The sequence below is a fragment of the Anopheles coluzzii genome, chromosome X (genome assembly GCF_943734685.1).
Source record: "Anopheles coluzzii chromosome X, AcolN3, whole genome shotgun sequence".
NCBI lineage: Eukaryota > Metazoa > Arthropoda > Insecta > Diptera > Culicidae > Anopheles > Anopheles coluzzii.
Window position 1 is genome coordinate 4,621,243 of NC_064669.1, and position 23,236 is coordinate 4,644,478.

General features: G+C 50.1%; 3 protein-coding genes across 4 annotated transcripts in view; 2 read left to right on the forward strand and 1 right to left on the reverse strand.

Moving 5' to 3' along the window:
* The window catches only part of LOC120959623 (serine protease HTRA2, mitochondrial), a 377,171-nt gene that overhangs the window by 126,494 nt on the left and 227,441 nt on the right, over positions 1-23,236 (forward strand). The gene's annotated exons all lie outside the window — the stretch shown is intronic.
* Positions 1-23,236, forward strand: part of LOC120957074 (oligopeptidase A) — a 302,182-nt gene that overhangs the window by 2,785 nt on the left and 276,161 nt on the right. The gene's annotated exons all lie outside the window — the stretch shown is intronic.
* Positions 197-2,883, reverse strand: LOC120951080 (solute carrier family 25 member 35-like). The gene is made up of 2 exons (XM_040369602.2): positions 935-2,883; positions 197-847 (listed from the first exon to the last, which is right to left on the reverse strand). Exons 1-2 carry the CDS (start codon positions 1,671-1,673, stop codon positions 651-653), a joined length of 936 nt encoding a protein of 311 aa, XP_040225536.1. The 5' UTR covers positions 1,674-2,883; the 3' UTR covers positions 197-650.

A 23,236-nucleotide genomic window follows, 5' to 3' on the forward strand; every position in this document is an offset into this window, starting at 1 on the left:
GAAGGAGGAACAGCAGCAGCAGCAGCAGCAGCAGCAGTAGGTGGCGAAAAGGGCAATCTGCGTTTGCAGAAAATTTGCATCCCTTTTTGTTGTTGTTAATGTTGGTGTACAAATAATCGCACACGGACACACATACGAAACAAATTGAAAGTTTAAAGAAAGGGCTCAGACTTGTGTCGTTCGACACACCCCCGACTTGCAGCTGCGAACGAACATAGCACATGCTCAGCGGTTTTTTTTCTTTTTATTTTTGCCTATTTTTTGGTTTGTTCGGAAGCCTCTAGTTTTAAGTAGTACTGGTAGCATATGATGCGTTACGCGTAATGATTCTAGTGGTAATCATAATAAAAAAGAGAAGAAAAAAAAACACAGCAAAATCGCACAAATTGTGTTGAAGACTTAGACTACGTTAGGCAAAACTCGGTTTTTTGTTGTGTTAGTTTCGTTTTGGCTGCTACCGCGGTGCAGCAGCATTCATTCTCTTTAACACGCTGGAAATCCACCCTCTCTCCGCCGATTAGATTTGATCGCACGACCTGTCGGGTGCTAACCCGAGCGCCGTACCAATGAACCACGCGACCGCTCGACTCTCCGCCGACTGATAAGCAACAAAAACGCTCTAGCTCTAAACATTAGTTGTATTGCTTGCTCTAGTATCCGTAGTAGAGATCACGCCACGCCTTGAACTGATCCCAGAACGTCAGATTGAGGATGGTGTGGGGCGCGATGCGCCAGTAGTTCGGCACGAACCCCTTGTACAGCCCGTGCAGGCCCTCGGTCCGGAGCGTTTTGGTGAAGCAGTCGGCCACGCTCCGGTAGAGCAATCCGCGCCCATTCGCATCGACACCTGTCCCCCCCCCCCCCCAAAAAAAAAGCAAAACAGAAACCATAAACAAAACAGCACAGCGTAAATGCGGTGTAACGCGTGTCTCACCCTGGTTGAAGAGCCGCGTCGCGATCACGTCGAACGGTGACATGAAGACGCAGGTAAAGAACCCGCTCACCATGCTGGCGGCGAACGCGTTCACCGCGACCGAGTCGCGCGCCCACTCGAACTGCCCGAACAGGTCCTTGCAGGTGGAGAACGTGGCGAGCTGGGCGGACGAACCGACGGCGGTGCGCGTCACGATGCCCGGGTAGCCCCGCCACAGCCCCCGAATGCCGCGCTCCCGGTAGATGCCGGTCAGGGCGGCCAGCGTGCCGGTGTGCCGGTGCTGGTAGCCGACCGCGTACTTGCCGTGCGACCGGGCCTGTATCTGCGTCTTCACCATGTAGAACGGGCAGGCGACGGTCGAGCCGATGACGCCGCTCAGCCCGCCCCAGCCGATCGAGCGCAGCAGCGTGCCGGCCGGGCTGGCGCCCCGCGTCCACTCGCAGTTTTCCGCCGTCTGGTAGATGCCGAGCCGGACGCTGTTCATCGCGAACTGGAACGCGAGCGCGGACACGAGCCCCTTCTGCAGGCCGAGCACGCCCTCCGACCGCAGGATCGAGCGGAAGGAGCGCACCACCGAGCTGTACGGATTGCTGGCGGGGGTGGTGGTGGTGGTGGCCGGAGCACCACTGGTTCGTTGTAGCAGCTCGCCGTGCAGCTGCTGGCGCGTCTTGATCACGTCGAACGGGTTGCTGAAGAAGCCGGCACAGGTCGCCGCACAGCCCCCGAGCAGGAAGTCCATCTTGAGGAGCACTGTGAGGGGTCGGGGGGGGGGGGGGGGAGTATTGGGAGGGGATTTCGGGGTGTGGGAGTGGGGAAGGTTACGATCACCGAGTAGCGGGCTCAACAGTTGCTTGCAAAAAAAACACACATCACACACTAACCCCGACGGCAAAGGGGCAAACGCGAGCAAACGCCATTAAGGGGGCGCCGCCCGCCCTTGGAGCAGGTGCTTCGTAGTAGCAGTTCGTAGTTCGTAGGTTCTTCGCTCCAGCACTTACACGCGCACTCACTTGCGGCCTGCTTCACCTGCCACTCACCGCTTCCGCAATGGAAACGTGACGCGGACGTGACCGAGGAAACTGGGACCGATGATCCTCGTCAGCCGCACACCGGGCACCATGCTTACGAAGCTAGTCTTTTGTGAGATCAGTTATGTAAGGGCACACCGAGCGACACACAACACACACACACACCGCTGTTGCTGAGAGGTTGTATTGCCAGATCGCCATCGGGGTAGGGTTTGCCGGGTTGAGCCCGAACCCCTCGACCGATGTCTGGGGCCCTCCCTGCCAGCCCTATCCGTCACCGTTCGACTGTCACACGGTCACTCGGCCAGTCGTCGGCAGCCCTGCTGGACGCCATACCCGGCACACTCGGTCGTCGTTTCGCTCGTCGGCAGTCATATGAACGGCCGACGGCACCTCGGCAGCAGCTCGGAAAACAAGGGCCGGCGACACAGTGCCCCTTATGCGCTGCTGCAGCTACTGCAGCTGCACTTTGCACCAGCGACTGAGTGAGAGGAGGAGGAGGAGGAGGAGGAGGCGATGGGCTATATATATCTACATCGCGGCCGTACGATCGCGCCGAGCCAACGACTCGTGTAGATGCGCGATGACTTGGCGTTGATGGACTCGGCGCTTTTTTGCTCGGAGTTTGATTTCAGGGCACGGTGCGGGACGGCACAGCACAGCCACTGCACGCGGACAAAACATGAAAACAACCCGGACATTGAGGGTTCAAAACAAAGCGCTGTGCAGCATGTGACAGCTGTGTTGGGGCGCATGCGCCTGCTGGAGGAAGTCGTTTTGTGGTATGTTGTGCGGGATTTGGAGGCAAGTTGTGCCTAAGACAGGTCTCCATACACACCAGATGTCACTAGCCTGCGTACTCAGCCCTCCCAACCTCCAATTCATTGTGGTATCTTGTCCGTATGCTCATATCATGGAGCAAAGAGGATTTGCTTGGTAACGTACGCCATTCGCGATGCCCACAAACCAGGAAGGCTTGAACTTGGAATGTTTTATGTAGTGATGGGAAATTTAAAAAAAAATGGAGCTGAAAGGAACTAGGGGTGTTTGAAAATGGAACAGAACGGGTAGGTTTTGTAGGTTCAGAACCAGCAGTCTGGTCTCATAGCTCTGAACCAACGGTTTCCATCAGAACCTATCGGTCCGACTGAACATACAGGTCCTACCAAACCTCTCTCTCTCTCTCTCTCTCTTTCTTGTTGGCCAGGTCAGGATAGCGCACGTCGGTGTGACATGGCCCGGTCAACAAACATTTTTGAGGATGCTCGGTCCCTGGCTGCAGCCTCTCATCCATATAGACACCCGAGCTCCAACAGGTCTCGGCTTCACCTGATCCAGCCATCGAGTTCCCTGTGCTCCCCTGCGCCTTATGCTGAACTGGGGATTGCTGTCGAACATCTTCTTGGTGGGGCACGAGTTCGGCATTCTCATAACATACCCTAGCCCTCGTATCCTGCCAGCCTTTGCCACCGTCAGGATGCTCGCCGTACAGCTCAGCAAGCTCGTGATTAATCCTTCTCCTCTAAACGCCATGCTCAAACACATTGCCAAAGATGGAGTCGCTCAAGATGCGTCGCTCAAACACGCTCAGAGCGTTTGCATCCTCCACTCGTACAAGGTGCAAAGTCTTCTGGATCTCGGCAGTTGGTGAAGCCCATAGTATGCAAGACTCTTCTCAGATTTCGCTGCTGACGTCATCGTAACAACCTTTCTAAGATAGCAGAACTCTTCTACTACCTCGAGATTGGCGTCGTCAACTAATACACTGCTTCCCAGATGGTCTGAGTCTCCAGCATGCAGGTACTTCATCTTTGGGGTATTGATTATCAATCCAATTCCTGCTGCTTTGCGAGTCTGGTGTCACACCTGTCTATGATGTCGATGTCATCAGCGAACCTAAGAAATTGGAGAGACCGGTAGAGGATCGTGCCACAGATGTCGTTGTCTAGCTCCGCGCTTCGAATAATAGGGTGACGTTGAAGAGCAGACAGGTGAGTGCGTTACCTTGCACTCAGACTTCGGTGAGATTTGAACCGCTGCATGATGTTCCATAGTTACGGTCTATGCTGCCGAAGGCCGCCTTAAAGTCGATGAACTGGTGGTGCGTAGGGACTTCTGGAGGATCTGCCGAAGAGTAAAAATTTGGACAGTGGATCTGCCTCCAACAAAGCCAGCTTGGTAGCTGCTGACGATATTTGTAGTAGTGATGTGCTGTATGGAGCGCACCCACGACTCCGATCCGACTCCGACTATTTTTAGTTCGATTCCGACTCCGGCAAAATGGAACCACTAGATCCGCCCGGAGTCGGAGTCGTTCGGAGTCGTCCGGAGTCGTCTGGAGTCGTCCGGAGTCGTCCAGAGTCGAATGACTCCGAATGACTCCGAACGACTCCGGACGACTCCGAACGACTCCGACGACTCCGAACGACTCCGAACGACTCCAACTCCGGGCGACTCCGGACGACTCCGAACGACTCCGACGACTCCGACGACTCCGAACGACTCCGAACGACTCCGAACGACTCCGGAAGACTCCGACTCCGGGCGACTCAGGACGACTCCGAACGATTCCGACGACTCCGAACGACTCCGAACGACTCCAAACGACTCCGGACGACTCCGGCTCCGGGCGACTCCGGACGACTCCGACGACTCCGAACGACTCCGAACGACTCCGAACGACTCCGAACGACTCCGACTCCAAGCGACTCTGGGCGACTCCGAGCGACTCCGGATATTGCAGCGCGGACCTACCTTCCGGAGTCGATTCCGAATTTATCGGAGTCGGATCGGAGTCGACTCCGGGTTTTTGCCAACTTTACCCATCACTAATTTGTAGCAAGGGGCTACCAAACCTGCCAGGTTCAAATGTGTTAAATTAGTTCCTAGTAGGTTCGCCCCAAAAAGCGCATCACTAGTTTGACGTTCCCGCGTGCTCGGTTCAGATGTCGCCTAAGGGACATGAGATACACCGAGATGAGATACAGAGAGAGAGACAGATAAGTAGAAAAGGAGAGAAAGAGAGTTAGTAATAAGCGACATACAGCGATAGAAGTAGAAAGAGAGAGAGAGAAAGAGAGTTATTAATAAGCGATATACAGCGGATGGTAATGGATTTATTTATAGTTCCCCATGCCCGCGTTGCTAAGCCGTGGAACGCGATGGCGGAAGCAATATTGGAACCAGGGACGCTGCTGGCGGCTGTTGGAAGAAGCATATGCGGGGGGTCGCTGGTTGACCGCTTCCACACACAAATAAATAATTGGAGGATATAAATTTTGTTCGCCCGGAAGGGAGCGGAGGTAACGCGAGAACGCGCCAGGCCGATGCCGGTTCTTGTAATCGCGTACGTTCATGTCTAAATTTGCGCCGCCTGTGTGGCCTTGGAAGATGTTGAACTGCCGAAGGGTGCAGTTTTACAGGCCGCAGAGAGCAGCTGAGCAAGCAGGGGGAGATGTAGCTTTGGAGGTGGTTTGAAAGTGAAACCGGTTCGGTTTTGAAGGGATAGGCATCGTTGGAGGTGTTGCAAAAATGAGAAAAGAAAAACGACTTCTTGGAGGCTCGTCCCCCGTTTTTGGAAGCTTTCCTGTTTTAGCTGGAAGCTTTCGCGCTCGCAAGCGATTCGTTCGGTGGACATTGAAGCTTTCAGGTGCAGCTTTCACACAGGTACCACGCTACGGTTCTGAACTAGGCTAGCTATGGCCTCACGGTTTGCCTGGGATGTGCTGCGAACTGCAAACGAATGGGAAGTTTGCATTTGTTGTTTTGTTTTCTCATTTGCACATATCCAATCCCCAAGTGCCCCAAGTGAGCGATGAGTTTCGGATGTCAATCAACGGCCGGCCGATGACATCACGGACATCCGCAGCGTGGCAGATAGCCAATCAGACACTCCGCCGGGGTCTGCGCACCGCTGCGTAATGGCGCATTTGCAACAACCGGGGCCTGTTGGTAGGTCTTCGCGCGAGCGCACACAAAAAAAAAACGGAGACGCTGAGTGGCCCTATTAATCTTTCGCCTCCGGCTCGACAAGCGCCGCGAAATTGGCGGCTAACGGCACCGAAAATAAAGTCGAGCACGCAACCGACCGTACGGTCGCGTCCAATACGCAACGCGCTCCAGAAGCGGCACGCGGGCCCGTTTCCACCGGTCCGGTCGTTAGTTCATTTCCCTGGAAACCCTGGTTGTGCGAGGGAGGAGGGAGGGGGGGGGGGAGGGTTTACGATCAGTCACATTATCTCGGCACCGTGTGGGGCGGGGGTCGCCCAGACCTCAGTAAGCAAAAAAAAACCCGAAGAAACCCCCACCGGTCGGATGGATGTGAGGATGTGTATCGGCATCCAGCGAGTGTCCTATAAATAGGCGGTCCGCAGTCTATTTCCAATTCCAACGCGGGGGGCAAAAAAGGGGACCTCCAAACCTCCAAGTAAATGGATAGGAGCGGGCGCTCGTTAAATTCGCAGCGAAGTGGGCCGGCCGCTGCATCTGCCGAGGGAGGTTGTTGGCCGCCGCCCGGTGGACAGAATGATGATTTATGCGAGATTCGACCGGGCAAGAGATGCTGGCGGCGGCGAGGGTCCGCCCGTTGGTTTGGGAGGTGTCTCTGTGTGTGTGTGTGTGTGTGTGATTGGGAAAACCAAAGCCGCCAAGACAGTTGACAGTGCAGTGCAATGGCGGCCGTCCGACTCTCGCTAGTGTGCCCGACAACGGGAAAGTTGAAGCTCTCTTTCCTTTTTTTTTTAAAAAAAAAGGGAAACAATTCCAGCGCCCCACAGAAACACCTGTTGGGCCCCTTGCTGGCACCACCGCCCAAGCAGCAGAGCGCAACAGATGCCTGCCCGCTCCTTCCTCTAATGGTTTCCGCTTTGGAGGCATAATCTAATTGGCACGCTGCGCCGCATCCAAGCAGTCTGGCATGCAACTGCCCTTTGCACCGCTTTATAGGCATGTGTGTGTGTGTGCGTTGAAATGCACAGTGCCCTGTGCTGATGGTGCTCTCCCTATACTAAAAACACTCCATCGAAGGATCCGCAAACGTTACGGGCGCCCCACCATCGAGCGAGCAAACAAGGCCGGGAAGCCATCTTTGCCATCATCGCTGGACGCTGCCGGACTGCGGGAATGCTGCGCCAGTTTTGGTGTCGTGCGATCCATCACTCCCCCTTCCCCCTTCCCCCCACACTCCACTGGTCACTCAGTTGGGCTACCGGCCTGGTGTGACTTGGGCGTGAGTGACCACTTATCATATCATCACACGCATCGCAGCACTTTGGAGGGAACGGTGCGCGCCAATCCCACTCCACCCCAGACCCCCCCCCCTCACCGATTACCACTTTTCCGAGTACGCAGCGTCTGCAGATGTGCAGATGTTCGGGCCCCGGACCGCTGCTCTGCAGAGGCACTCTCGAGAGTGTGTGTGTGCGCGCGCGCGCGCGCACACCGTGAACCGCTCGGGAGTCGCCGTGTGTTATCAGCGCTATCAGGTGGCTCGTGGGGTAGGGAGGGAAGGGGAGGCGCGAAGGGGCACCTATGCTCACCCCCCCCCCCCCCCCCCCCGCTAATGCTAATCCGGACGCCATCCATCCCGGGGACAAGCGGCAGACCTGTGTGCAAGCGGAGTCCGATGAATAAGGCAACATGCATGCACCCTGGGAATGCCGGAACATAAAGTGACACGTTACCTTTCATCAATCCTGCAAGCTTGTGTGTGTGTGTGTGAGAGCGAGAGGGAGCGGAAGGAATTAAAACAGCCATGCACACCACTTCCTTTAAAAATGGCTGCAGAGTTGTGGTTGCGAGGAAACGCAAAACCAAAAAAACGTCTTCCGGCCAGCAGGGAGCTTGTGTTTGTTCACCTTTTCAACCTTCCTCTCGCTCTCTCTCTCTCTCTCGCTGCTTTGTTGTTTGCAGAATGGGAAAAAGCCGACCCAAGCCTTAACTTCCGGGTTTTGTTTTACTAGCTCGTCCCCTCCCACCCGCCCGTTCTTCCTCTTTTCCGAGGCAAACAAACGTATTTTTTTTCTTGCGTTCTGCGTTTCTTGCTTACACAAACAGACACACAGCAGTCTCGCTAGGCAAGCGGGCTAATGCAGTTATTATTCATTCCCCATCTGGGGGGTGGGGGGGGGGGAGGCCTATGAGAAAAGGAACCTGTTGCCCTTGTGCCTACTATTGACACATGGCGGCAGGAATGCGTGCCTGGTTGGCACAGGGGAGAGTGATTGCTTTATTCATTACTGCCACCCAGCACGGGTCGGGTGGCGGCCTGCAAAACTGAAAGGAAGTGGGGGGGAGGGGAGGGTAGGCAGTAGGCAGGTGGATTTTTTCCCCTGCAAAGACAGGCACCTTTTCCGCTGGCTGCAACCGCAACGCACGGGCACGCTAATGGGCAGTGATAATAGACGGAAGGAAGGCGAGCATTATTATTGCTTTTTTTTTGCGCATTCCCAAAAACATTTATTGCACGGTGGAAAACCCGCCTGGAAAACATTGAAAAACTCCCTTCCCCCTCACCCGCACCCCGGCTGGAAGGTGGGAAAAACCGCTGGGCTACCAAGAAACATTCCAATCACGTTTTCCGCTAATTGCCGATCGTTTTGCTCACCCGGTGCCGGTGTATCTGTGCAAGCGTTACGCTACCGGTGGTTGAAGCGGACGAGCAGAGGAAGGGAATGGTGCACCGGGGGGGAGGGGGGGATGGGAGACGGGAGGAAAGCAAAACACACAATCCGTTCACAGCGAGCAAACCAACCGGGCTTAGGCTTTTGTCACTTAATTTGTGCCAATTTGCGGGATTTTTCTTCCCCCGGGCTGGTGGAAAGAGAGGTGGAAGTAAAATGTCGCCACTACTAAAATTGAAAACTACCGCTTTGGCACACACACACACAAAAGGCAGGAGAAAACTTTTCCAGCGGTGCCGAAAAGTGGAAAGTAAAACCTAAAAAAAGTAATAAAAAATCTTCACTGAAAGACTTACAAATACAAAAAAAAAACACGACCGGAAAAGGGTGCTATTTTTTTTTTGCTGCTCTTTCTCTCCCCTGTAACCGTTGTGTTTGTTCTCCTCTCCCCTCCCCCCCCCTCCACTCCCTTGTTGCCTGCTGAAACACGAAATAAAACCCGACAGTTGGTTGTTAATTAGATTCGATTCGCTTGTCGCTTCCAACTTTCGCGCCGGAATTTCCCAGGCGAGAATGGGCACCGGTGAGCGCGCCTAGCGGGGAGAAGGAGTAGTGTGAGGCGGTGGGGAAAAAAGGGAAAATGGCGTTTCAATGAACGAAAGAGAGGGGGAGGGGGGAGGGGTTCGTGTCCTGCACAGCTGCTTCCCTGTTGTGCGATGCAACAATTTGTTCCGCCGCTCTCGTTCTCTCCTCTCTGTCTCCCACAGCGCAAAGCATAGGAGGGAGAGGTAGGGAGAGGGGCAGAGTTGAGCTTCATGCTGAGTTCCATTCAACTCCCGCATTTCCCCCCCCCCCCCCCACCCTCACAGTTCCCCTTGCTAAAACGAGGTTGCTATAGTAACCGATGCTACAGGCCCGCCAGCATCCCTGTTTGAGTGTTTGAGCGTGTGAGCGAGCGAAGCGAGTGAGTGCCATTCCAGCAAAGCAGCAAGTGCTGCAGTTTGCGTTGCGGCGCAACCAGCAAGCCACCTATCTTCTTCTCCACTCACCCCCATCCAATCCCACCACTCCCACAATGATTTAAATCGCTCGAAAGGGAAAGTGTCGCTACGTGCAAAACCGAACCGGCTGCAGCAGCAGGCGAGCGATGCTGTGAGTGAATAATTACAGGGTAGTAAAAAGATTAGTTTCGTGTGTGTGTGTAAACCCCCCACCCCTTCCCCTGTCACATATAGTCGACCTTAGCCAAACGGGGTTGTCCCATCCACTGGAAGACAGATTAGTAGCGAAAGGAAGTTTAATAAAGCGCTCAAATTGCCAGTATAAACAGCCCGCACCGTACCGTGGCCGCGCAGCGCGGTGAGTTCCCTGGCGGTCGTGTTTCCCGGGCCGCCCGTGATGCTGCTGTGCTGCGTTCGAATGCGCACATGTTGCTCGCTTGCCTGCTTGCTTGTGCCGTCTCTCGCTCTCGCTGCCCAACGTTTCTGTCACGCTAGCGTCCGCTCGTTCGCTCGCATGCTGGAGCGGTAACTCACAGCGCACCGAGCGAGCGAGCGCTGAGAGCAAGCCTCCCCCATCGCAGCACTGTTCCCTTGCAGCGGTTCTTCTGCTTCTGATTCTCTGCACCGTGCGGCGAGCGTCGAGATGCGAACGACGACCTCGGGCAGCGAGCGGAACTCGCTCACGGTTGACCTTTTGCTCACGCGGGATGAGTGCGCCGCGCGCTCTCACAGGTGCCTGGCGGTGAGTGGCAGCCGGGATGCCCCTCCCCCTCCCTTTTAAGCCCCCGCTCCCAGAGCGTACCTTTGCCACTGCCAGCAACAGCGTCAACGTCTTCTCCCGCTGCTCTCGCGCGTCACTCGCCACTGTGCCCGGCTTGCGTCTTGTTTCGTCAACGCTGCTCTCACGGTATTTGCAGCACCACTTCCCAGCAGCAGCAGCAGCAGCAGCAGCAGCCAACGGAACCAGCGATATATACCAGGGGAACGGTTCGCGCTGCCATGTATCGGGTATCAGTTGCAGCTCAGCCGCCGTAATGTTAAGATTGTTGCCCAGCAGCAGCAGCAGCAGCAGCAACAGTGCGGCCCGCAGCATCGGTTCTGTGTGACGGTGTGATTCCCGAAAAAACGTGCCCCCCCCCGCTCAAATCCTCCCCACCGTCCCGGGCGGATGGGAAGCATTATTCATCTCATTTGTTTGTGTTTTGTGTTTTCATCCCGTTTTCCGCTGTTGCTTTGTCGAACGGTGTTGGATGTTCGTGCTATTGTTGTTGCTGCGGGAGGTGTTTTCCTCCCTTTCTTTTTCTTTGTTTTCCTTTCCACCCCGTGCACGAAGCGGAGCGGGTAGAGGGCGGGGTGTATGATATTTTTTTGGCGTTTTTTTTTTGCTCGGTGAAAGTGAGAATTTTAGTTGCTAGTATTTAATTTTTAGCTGCTTAATTGCTAATACGGTCGCGCTGTGAGTTTGTGAAAGTGACGGTACAATTTCCTTCCCACGCCTCTCCCTCTCTCTCTCTCTCTCGCTCGTCCTGCGCCCGTAAGCTGATCGCAACAAGTTAATAGTGCGTGTGGGTGCGTGTGTGGGTTGGTGTGCAGCGAAAAGTGGTTTCCCCATCCCGCTGGCGTGACTTTTCTACACTCGATTAGTTTCGTTTCTTTGCATGCTTTGTGTTTCTTGCAAAGTTGTGTTGCGTTTTATGTTTCTTTTATGTGTTATATTTACTTACCGTGCTGTGTAGTAGTGCTTACATCAAACACTGTAAACTTTTGCTGTAATTGTATGTGACTTTTAGAAGTTTATTTTACATCCCATACTTGTTGAGTGTTTTTTTTTTCAAAATTAAATTATTCAATTTTTAAACCACAATTTCGAATGAAACTAAAAAAAACCCATTGCTAAATTGTAAAAAACGATGGAAACCAAATAGAGAGAGAGAGAAACAGAGAGAAAATATAAGTGTAAAAGTGTGTCAAAAGAAAGTGAAGAGAGAAGAGGAAAAAAAAACAATACAAGTGACGGTTATGCTATGCACTGGGGGCTGGAGGAGGGAGAGTTGAGGTGAAAACAGGACTAGCACCAACGCTAGTTGCATGCGTGGCCACTTCAGTACAATCAACACAAGTACCCATCAACATTCCCGGTTGCTGCAAGAACCTAGGCGCCAAGCCCAGGATCGCCTATTGCCTACAATCCACCTGCTCGAGACGAAAAGCACAGCACTGTCCAGCACTGTGATCGTGAAGGGCAGCCGGTACTGTCGGTAGGTGTCAGGTGTGTGAGTTGAATTTGTTCTCTAATGAAAAAGTACCGACAGATAATGAGCGAGTGATTAATGAAACGAACAATTTGTTCTAGGTGATGAGATTTCATCATTTTCTCCTTGCTTTGTGTCCGTGAAGCACCCGAAGACGGCTCTTTAATGCGAACGGGACTTTTGGCCGCACTCTTTTTTACCTTTAAAATTTTCAACCGAATTTTACAAAAAAAAAACGTTCCTAAATGAGCAACACTTGCACCTTCTTCTTGCTTTCGTTTGCACTCATCGAACGGCCCAAATTTATCCCGCCATCTCGATGAGCTCAAGTCAAACTCATCCCTAAGTTGCTCCTCTGCCCTCTTTGTTTCACTTGCAAAGCTCCCAAGCCCCAAATTTCGTGATTATAATTCCGTCTTTGTTAAAGCTCCGGTTTCAGCTTCGTACTTACCGTTGTTGCTTTAACCGATCTTTTTTTCCCCTTTCTCTCCACCGCTTCCTCTCCAAACCTTGCTCCGTTGCTTGCCGCTTGATTAACAAACTTTTCACTAACACATTTCCTTCACCCTCGCTCCTCCCCATCGCCTCCCCCAGCCATGGTGAGTCGGGCGGTTTCTTGCTCATTTAACTTTCTTATTGTTCCCGTGTTTTTTCGGTTTTTGTACTTCCACCCATCCCCTGTTCCTTTCGCTCGCCAACCAATCCGGTTCGATGTGTTGACTTCAAACACGGGCGCTCGTTTAACATCATTTCTGCTCGATTTTCGAAAGTAAAATGGTGTGAGGGAGAAAAGGGGATGAGGGAGGGGGGGGGGGGGCGGTGGGACGAAAAACGGTAGCTAAAGGAGTTTCACTCCACTCCAGTGCTTTATTTTCTTGTTCTTCTTTTCGAGCCCCATTCGCCGTTAACTCTAAATCAATTCCGTCCCCTTTCATCGTCGCCCCACCGGCAACCCCTTCTTCCTACCGTCCCGGTACGATGTCGGTTACCTTTCACTAGCGCTCGCCTGGCATGAGCATGAGGACGGCTTTCGCTTTTCTTTCGGCGTGAGCTCGCACCGCACGCTCGATGGAGGCGCCTGGTCGGGCTGACGCTCGATGGAGGCGCCTGGTCGGGCTCACGCTCGATGGAGACCGCCTGGTGTTTGATGAAAAATTTCGAAGCTTCACCCCGTTCCCCCGCCGACCAGCCGTTGTGGTCCCCCCCCCTTCCCCTCACAACAAATCCACTAGCAAGCCCAAAACAACCCCAGGAGAGGTAAGCTTTGTTTTTGAATAGTGAGGGGACGCGAGAGAGTAAAAAATGGAAGCAAACCTTAACTAACACGTGTGCGGAAACTATCTTGCCAAAGCGATGGACACGCGAAAAGGCTTGCCTAAGCAGCTTCCCGGCAAAGGTAGCCAAAGGCAAAGGCGTCAAGCAATTGCAAACATAAAAATGCAAATGAAGTGAGCGTGTGTACGCGGCATCGTAAGTGAGTCTCTGCCACGCACAAACCCCACCGCCACCGGTCCCTTGTGTCATTTTGTCACGTGTGATGTGCTGGGGGTACGGATAAAAATCGGCTGCCGAGGAAATGTACTCCGCAGAAAAACCCGGTTTTTTGCTGGGCGCGTTTTTGGCGTCCTCTTTCCCATCCGCCCCCGCAAGCAGTCGCCCACGCGCGAAGACGCGGTTTTAGTGCTCACCTACAATCGTGTACAGTGTGCTGCGTGCGTGTGTGTGTGTGTGTGTTTTATTTCAAATTCTTTCCATTCCCGGTGTAAGCATTTGGGAGGGGAAGCAGGAGGAGGTGTGATATAGAATTGTACACCGAATATGCGAAAAAATGCGAAATGTGCCTCTTGTGCACGAGCACGAGTGGTTCAGCGTGTGTGGGAGAGGGATGATCCCACACTTTACACCCTCCTCCCTTTTACCCCCTGACCTTCCTCGCCACCAGCCACCAGTAGCGTATGCAAGACAGTGGAACCTTTATTGCACGGCAGGCGTGGCAAATGCGTACTGTCGGTGGGCTTTTAATCACCTCGGCAAATTGTGAAGCAATTGAATTTATGCTGATGCCGGTGCGGTGTTTAAAGGAGCGAGCGACACGAAATATTTATGTTTTATTCTGCTTCATTTGGTGCGTTTGGTTTGCTGCTGTTCCATAATGGTCGTTGAGTGGGTGTGTGTGTGTGTGTTTCTCGCTGTTTTTTCTTCTTGGCAATTGTAGAGGTGCTTTATTGCAGTAATGGTACAAGAAGAAAAAGAGGGAATAATGTTTTAAAAGTTGTGCTACAACCCGCGTTAGAGCCTCAGCGAAATTGAACGTGGAATTTTGGGGATTTCGGCTAAATTTAAATGTTCTTTTTTTAAAATCAGAATAAGACTTATTGTACACCAAAAAGAAAGTATATTCAAATCCCCAACTATCTAGACTACAAACCATTTTGAACTAATAAATTAAATACATTTGTGATTCCTCCCTTTGTTCACAGTGAACAGAGAATGGTCAGCGGGTAATCTCGAGGAAATGTGTTTAATTCGTTATTTCAATATTTTGTACAGGCTTAATAGTTGGGGAATTAAATATCCTTTCTATTGGTGTACGATAAGCTATATTCTTATAAAAATTCAACTAAATATAGCAAAAACAAAACAAAATTTCACTTTCACGCAAGGTCTAAAGCGACCTTAAGAAAGTAATGTAGAAAAAAAATGCTATGAAAACCTGTTTTCGCTTACTGAATTCTCAGCAATATCCAGACATATCGTTGGTAATGTAGACTTGTGCCAGAATTGATACTTTTTTCTTTTTTAATTGGTAATTTTTCATTTGACATTAAACGTAAAATAAAATGCGCCTGAATCTATGCCATCTGTGGAGCAAAATCGATTTATTAAATGAAAAAATAGCATGAAAAATATAGTGTTTCATTAAACTTATACAAAAATGTAAGCCTAACCTAATCGAAAATGTCCGATGAAAGAACACGCCGAACTACTCGCTTCCAGGCGAGTGCGACTCGTACCATCAGTTTGCTTTGTTTGGTCAAGCGGAAACGAGGAACTTTTCCATCGGTGAGTGTTAGGGATACGGTGTGAGTATGTGAGTGCGTGGTTCCATGAAACAAAACCATCGTCGCTGGTGGTGCATGCTGCCATACAGCTCGAAGGCATTGAACGGTTTTGATAAAACGGCCGTCTGTTTTCATTCACATTTTTACACCACGCCAACAAAACCAAAGTGTTTGAAGGTAATTTCCGCGCGGGCCGATCAGCTTCGGCGAAGTGCACCGGTCAACTTGACGGCTAACAGAAAGCGTTGGCCGGTACGAGCCGTATTTGGGCCGTAAATTGGTTGGCAACCGAGCAAGCGATGGTTCTGGTTGCACTACGTTGCCGATCATTCGATTAAGGCGCTGCGTATGCTCAAACACATGTCTGCGATGGAACGCGTAGGTTGTTATGCTGAAGGAATGAGGTAGAACATCGTGTATGGGCTAGTTTGCTTCGTTAATGTGCGAACAGAGATATTTTTTTAAAAGCATCATTTATAGGCCTTTACCACTATCCTTTGTCATTAAACGATAGTTTGACGTGAAAAACTGTAGTTTTGTAGTTTAAAACATTATGTTCCAGCTTGTTTTATAACAAACATGTGTAATTTATAACCGTAGTGTAATTTCGATTTTCACTAGCGCATCTGGCGGCGGCTGACCGAAGCATTTTGCCAAACAATGTGGAGCCGCTCCTGAAAATACATTATTTTTGCATGTTTTTTTACTTAAACTGGACTGGAAAAGCTATGCAATTGATAGATAAATATGCAGGTGCATGTATTGCAGCCAATTTCGCATAAAAAAACTATGAAAAAAAAAAACATAAATTTGAGATCCGGCACGACCATTCCCTCGACTATTAAAAATAAGGTTCGGTCTGCCGCCGCCAGATGCGCTAGTGAAAATCGAAATTACACTATCGAGTACGGACAATGTCTCTCGGCCTTTACAAACTTCTCATTCTAAATTTCACCAATTATTTTACGTACTTAACTCCCTTCCCATACCCTAGCTCCATCCTACCCAGCAGCAGCATGCAATCGGAACCATGCGCAAACGAAGCCCAATTTGGCGAGCGTCCACTGAAAAGCGCACCATAATCCAGCGCTTACGCTTTAATTAGCGCCTGAATGTATGCCTTCCCCAGGCGCACAAAATCATCTTTGTAGCGCATATTCACCAGCAGCGCTTAAAACCGCCTGCGCAACCCCGGCCCCGGATTGCTACCGATAGAGCGGGCGCAAATCTTTTCAATTTATCAATGCGCAACGCCCCGCAAAACGGCACACAAACACTCCTGTTCGCCCGCGCGCGCGCCATATTTATCGTTTTGCTTTATTGTTGGGTAAACGTTGTTCTAACTACCACCACCACCAACGGAGCACCCCGAGGGCTGCATGCCACTGCACGGGCACACACAAAAAAAAAAAAAAAATGGGAATGCACACGGGAATGCACCGGGGATGCTTCATTGCCATTGAACTTGGACGTTGGTCACACGCCTAAGCTGCAAATGCTATTGTTAGGCTGCCGGGCGCTAGGGGGGCGAGGGAGGCTCTATTATGCCAAAAGCGGCCTGCGTAGTGTTTCGGGCGCTGCGGCTTTCGCAGTACTATGCAAATAATGAAATGAAAAAAAGAAGCGAAAGAAAAAGAAGAGAAAAGTTAAATCTTGCAGCCGTTGACGGCACGCCAAAAAACCGTTTTGCAACCGCCCAGCTGGGACACGGGGTTTCGTTTGGAGCTTGGGGGGGGGGGGGGGCCGTCGTGGTGGCAAAAACCCGCTTCGGCAAACCTGCCGGCCTCCACCGCGCAGTGCAGCCGTATTTAAAGGATTTTGGAAGCGGGGGCTTTTTTTTTTGGTTGGCGGGAGGGAATGGGGAGAAATTTATTGCTTGTGCAGAAAAGTTTTTATGGGCTGCGTAAATGTGCTTTTCTTTCTGTTTTTTTTTTTTTTTGCAATTCAATCCACCGAAGGAGGAGATTGGGCCCGCTTTTCCGCTATCCGATTTTGATTGCGGGGAAATCACAAACCCACTTCCACCATTTTTCGGCACCCTCTCTCTCTCTCTCTCTCTCTCTCTCTCTCTCTCTCTCTCTCTCTCTCTCTCTGTCTGTTATCTTTTCGATTTCACATGTGATGAACTTTATTTTCCCTGCAAGCTTAACCGCTGGCATTTTCTTGTGCAGTGTGTTTGTGTGTGTGTGTGTGTGTGTGTGTGTGTGTGTGTGGAGTTGTTGGGGCCTGAAGGGTATGAGAATGAATGCTTTTCTTTAGCCAGTTATTGGAGGAAAAAAAATGAAAAAATAAATACACCCTTCCCTTCGCTGCAGCTCCCCCCTCCCCCCCCCCCCCGTTTCCCGATCGGAGCTAACTAAACAGCTTCGATTTGCATATTTCACCGACATTTTGAAACTTTTCTCCCGTGTGTTTTTTTTTGGTGCGTGCCGTTGTTTTGGGGATGGTTTAAAGCTGTTCCCTGTCCCGCCCTGCTAAGCTGCCCGCTGAACGGATTGAACTTTACGGTCCTGGCCGGCGCGTTCTTGGGCCCGGAGCGGGGGCTCTACAAGAAGAAGAAGGCGAAGAAGAGAAAAACAAACGATAAAGCCAGCAGCCGATGAGCCGCATCGTGTGTGTGTGTGTGTGGCACAACAAAAGACATCACTTACAATCATACCGGGCGGCACACCAGTTGTGCTGCCGTCAAGACAGCAGCCCGGGAAGGCTGCCGCACGCGCGTGCACACATTTGTTTTGCATTGCCGCCGCTGCCAGCAACAGTCACGGCAGCGGCCCACAGCGCACAAGATGCTGCCGAGCGCCATGTTCAGACGATTTTCTTCTGTGTCGAAGTGGCTGCCCGCCGAACGCACATAAATTACGGCACAGAGAGAGAGAGAGAGAAAGAAAGGGAGAGAGAGAGATACCACGGTGGTGAGATGAGTGGTGAAAGTAGTGTAAATGGAAAGATGCTGACTCGAATGAAGAGTTATGTGCTGAAGCTTTGCCTCGTCGCTCCATTTTTCCACCGTCAGCCTTTGCTTTTTTTTTACGCGGCAGCATTTTAAAATGGAGCATGCTTGCCCAGCCCAGCGGAATTGAATTCCTCCAGCAAAATGTTGCGATCGAGCATTGGTTGTGGTTTAGCGTTTAATTAAAAACGAAAAAAAAAACCACGAGTAGCAAAGAAAGAGCGAAGCAAATGACAGGCAGCACCAAACGCGGTCCACTTTCTTTGCATGCATGTGTGTGTGTGTGTGTATGATACCGTTTTTATTAGCGCCATTTTGTGCTCGATTTAAGCCTCTGTCTTTGTTTTTTGTTTCAATAAATTTTGTGCGAGAAACGCGCTGCGGCAAACAGGTATGATGAATGGTATCGGATCGTTTCCGGTACGTTTGATTGAAATAATGAAAGATAAATAGCGTGCCGACAAAGCCGCTACGCAAAAAGAGGTAGAAGAAACACCAACACCAGAAAGGAAAAACACGTTCCGAATGGGAAACCCCCCCGGGGTGGTAGAAAAGCGGAAACAAATAAACAAAAAACAAACGCAAAAAATCGCTGATGGCTAAAACTTTTTACGCACGGGCTGGTTTTTCCCTTTTCCCAGCTGGCTGTGTGGCTGTGTGTGCGGTAGTTGTCCTATTCTTTCGCAACAGGTGTGGTGCGGGAAGCAGAGAAGCAGGCGAAGCAAAAGAAAAAGAAAAAAAAACACAACCGATTCCGATTCGTACGCGTTTCGATTCGGTCGTTCCGGATTGCTTTGGCAGGTTGTCGCTTTGTGGCGTGCGCCCGCAAGGGGGAAGGACCAGGTAGCGACGGGGGAGGCCAAATTTGGAGCTGGCATTTTTTTTTCTTCTCTCTCCTCCATTTTGCAGCATCCCATCGCTGTGTTTTATTTTCTATTTTTGGCCTTACCATCACACACACACACACACAGGGCACGCCAAATTTGCCAAAGTGACAAACAAGGCCGCCCGGACGGCTGGGAGGGGCGAGCGTTCCAAAGTCGAGAACTCGTGAAGTGGCTTGTCGGGGCTTGCCGGGGCTGCTGCCACAGGGCGGCTGGAGGCACGCAGGGCATGACAGGTCGATGATAGGAAGTGTTTTCTTGATGGAAAATTAATTGCAATTGTTTGTTCGAACGGGTGTGCCCGATTGGCGGAGCGCTCCAGGTAGCTCCTGGGAAGGGGTAATGGAGATGTGGGGAGATGTGTTTTGTAATTACATAATTTGCGTATGTGAGTGTGTGTGTGTGTGTGTGTGTGTTTAGCCAAATAAAAACAATCAATTAATGTTGCAATTTTCAATGGTGGTAAAAACCGGCAAAAAGGTGAAATATGCTAAAACATAAAAATATGTCAAAAGGCTGGAAGATTCTTACTTCTTAGTCAAGTGTAGTGGTAGTGTTCAAACATATTTTTTAATTCAAATTGCCTTTACAGTTAATAGTAGGGTTAATGTACTAATAGTGGTTAAAGTTTCAGCAGAAAACGAATGAAATATGCTTTATCTTCGTAACAACAAACCAAGTTTACAATCCCATGATGGTGGCATGGTTCCTATAGTTGTCGTATAGTGTTTTCCTCAGTGGTGGTCGTCAATGAGGCTGAAAACTGTATTTTGTTGAAATAGATCTGATTTTTTGAAGCTAGCGAGGATCACGAGGTCCAATGTTAGCGTTAATAAATTATCAGAAATGTATTATTTTAAATGACTGTTTAATAACTGCCGTCAACCGAGACCTGGTATTGTTTGAATTGATTTGATTTGAAGTGGATTTTTCACTCAGCAGTTGGTGCGAATTATTGGCCTTTGTTTTGCGAGAACAACCCATGCGAGCAGTCGGAAATATCCTGATTTTTTCCTTCAAAATGAACTGTATTTTCTAATTGGATGACTTTAACCACTATACGAACATACTTGTTTTCTGTTCCTATAGTATTACTATAGTAAAATATACGAAAAATTAAGAACGAAAGGACCAAAAGGCAATGTGCTTCTGCCAACTAACTCCAATATATAGAAGCAATGGTAGAAAATATATACAATTACTCTTATATAAGTTACTAATTTTTAAAAGCAACTATAACGTTACATTTTATAAAAAATACACTTTTATATTGTTGCACTTATTTTGAGCGTAAACAAAAATATTAATTTTCTTTAGGCAATGCTAAGGATTCCGGGATAGTGTAGACATATTTAACGAAATATTGGATTTCTTGGCTTCTTCGTAATGGGAATGACTCCATTTAGCGTTTGCAAACAACAACCAAGGAGATTAGAGAGCTTTTAGTATCATCATACATAACTTAATGAGTTCCAAATTATAATATAAAACGCATTATAGTGCACTACAACCACTTTAGGTACATTTGCCCTAGTAAACGGTTCTAGAAATAGGACAATTGAAAGTCTCGAAAGCCTGTGTAGGCCGGCATGTCCGCGTATGACGTTTAGGCCAAATAGAAGAAGGAAAGGGACATACAAATTTTATAATTTAAAATTTATTAAATTTATCTTTAAAAGTTTGCTTGTCTAATTCATTTGGCAGAGTTCAACTGAGCGTCAACTGGTTACATCTTTTTCAATGAATAAATCAGTCCAATCAAACATCTAGGGCAGGGCTCGGCAAAGTGGGACCCAGCTGCGTCCGTCGCGACAGGTTCTTTGAGGTGAACTGATTCTCCAGGCTGTAGAATAATATCTTGAACAATAAAATATTTAAAAAAATGTTGTTTATAATAGTTTTGTACATTTTTGAGTCGATGTTGATGTATTTTTTCATAGCGTTCTTGCAACACCATTTTTGGAGAGCATATAATTGTTAAGAATAGCTCACCATTAATCAATAAGGCTAGTAAATGAAGACATCAATTTATAATAAAAATAAAAAAATGATATATTTTTATATAAAAAATAAAATAAAATCTGAAATCTTAAGATGTACCCTGAAAACAGTGTAAGCTTGCGTACGGGGAGCTTGAAAAACAATTATTTGATGCGCTTTCGGGGTAGATAACTTACAACTTTAAGTAACCGAGGAAAACGGTCATTAGCTTGTACTCTGGATAATTTTTTCCTGTTTTCTTTATTACTGATACGCTCAGCACTGTTTGTCTGCCCTGGTTGCGCTGACTAATTTTTAAAACTGCAGCCATTAATGTCTCTCCGTGGGCAAAAACAATGCCTCAAATTAGAAGGAGCTTCCCTCCCTTCCCTGCAAACCAGTATGCAGGCAACTTTGCACCACACGACGGCTGCTGGGCGGTTGCGGTGGTACGCAAAACAAGATATCGATCTTTACTTCAAGTACGGGGACACTTTTCCGAATCAGCTTTTCCGAAAAAAAAGAAAACTGGTAGGATACAGTGGGAGAAAAATAAATATCATTATTCTACCATTCTTCCACCTTGTCTCATTCCCTCTCTCTCTCTCTCGCGCTCTGTCTTTCTCTCTGTCTTTCTCTCTGTCTGTAACTGCCGGTCAAGATGGCAAAGGTACACTGCTGGTACGCAAAAAGAAAAGGAAAAGGCGCATGAAAACGAAAGGAAAATCCACCCACATAAACAAACGACCAGGGAAGAGCAGAAACAAAACAACAATAAAAAAACCTACAGCACACACTGTGTGTGTGTGCTTGGGGAAACGTTTTTCGGTGTGCTTCCCTTTCAGATTTTGATAAGAACGGATGTAATTTGTTACCATTATTCGTGGTTCTTCCCGTTCGTCCTTCACCGCCGCTGGAAGGAGGTGTGAGGGAGCGGGGACAAAAAAAAATATTCCGTCATCTTCCTCATAAGTCGCTCTCGGGGGTTTCCCTCTCGCTGTGCCGTCTGTGCTGTGTGTGTGTGTGTGTGTGTGTGTGGTACGAACGTAAAGATTGTTTTTTCTTTTCTTTCTATTCGGTCGGTCCCAAATCGGATGAAGGGATGCCATCTTGACTTGCTTCCGGGAGGGAAAGTTTTTCATATTTTTGCCCCACTCCCTGTCCCACAGTTCCCCCCCCCCTCCCCCTCCCCCCAACACTGCTTCTTCATTCTTTCCTGGTGCTGGTGCTGGTTGATATGCCGACGGTCGGCGGTGTAATCGCTTCAGCATCGCTTCCACTGGCTGCCGGGCGACCTTTCTCTTTGCCTCTTCGCTGCGTCGAGTGCACGTGTGTGTGTGTGTGTGTGTGTGTGTGTGGGTGAGGTTGTATAGCAAGCGTCCTTACCAGAAGTGCCTACCTGAGACCGGTAGGCATGAGATAGCGTGTTTTTATTTTTTGTCGGGCGGCTCGAGCTCATTTTTCCAAGCGAGATTCTGTTCTCCTTCTCCGGCAGAAAGAACAAAAACCGGTCGCCAACGCAACATCCGGTTTAGAAAATGGAGGGGGGAAGGTTTAGGGGGGGGGGGGGGAGGTGAAGCTTCATTTTTACCACTGCTGATGATGTTATCTGCCACTCACGATTGTGTGTGTGTGTGTGTGAGCTCCAAAATGCTGTAGCTAGCTAGCCGAACACCCCGGGAAATCAACAGCGGATCTTCATAAACTCGGCATGGCCTTTGCACCCTCCTTTCATCCCCTTCCCCCCCCCCCCCCCTGATTCCCCCCATTCAAGCACTTCAGTCCGCAATGCGATACGCTCTGTGTGTGTGTGTGTGTGTGTGTGTGTTTGTTCGTGGCTGTGGTTTTGCATACCTTCCAGGCGTACCGTTTGGCAACACGCGGGCGCTCTGCTTGACCTTGCCTTGGTTTGTCCGAATTTTAGCGAGCCTTGCGGCTTGCCAACGAGCGTCTCTCAACGAGCACCACTAGACGCATTGTTGTTCGGCGGCCGCTGGCATCGGCTCAACGGCTAGTTTGCTGAAAAGTTTATCACACACGATTTGTTGGCAGACGGCATCGGCCATCTACTCCACTGCCCGCCCTCAAAAACAATGGCTAGCGGCCTCGTGTTGGAGCGCTGCCAGCCGTCGCCACGTGCACCACCACCCCTGAAACACCTACGGACGGAGGGGGGGAGGGGGCGGCCTGTGTCTGCAGTCTCCGCAGACAGACGCGGCCGGTTGCGACTGCCAACAAATCGTTTTTCTCGCACTCGCGAAGTTGCGAAATTTGAGCGGCCAATGCAATGGACACCTCTGCCCGAAACAGTCTCTGCGATTGTGTGTGTGTGTGTGTGTGTGTGTGTGTGTGTGTAGAGGAGTCCATCGCATCGCCGTCCCTGAGCGTGTGCGCCCGGGTCACGGTTGAGCCAATTCGTGATGCAAGCAGCTGTTTCATGGCTGTTGAGCCGCCGTTCCGTTGTTTGTCCTCGCCGTGGTTCTGGCGATTGCCAACAGACCAACTTCCACTTCCGACACGCC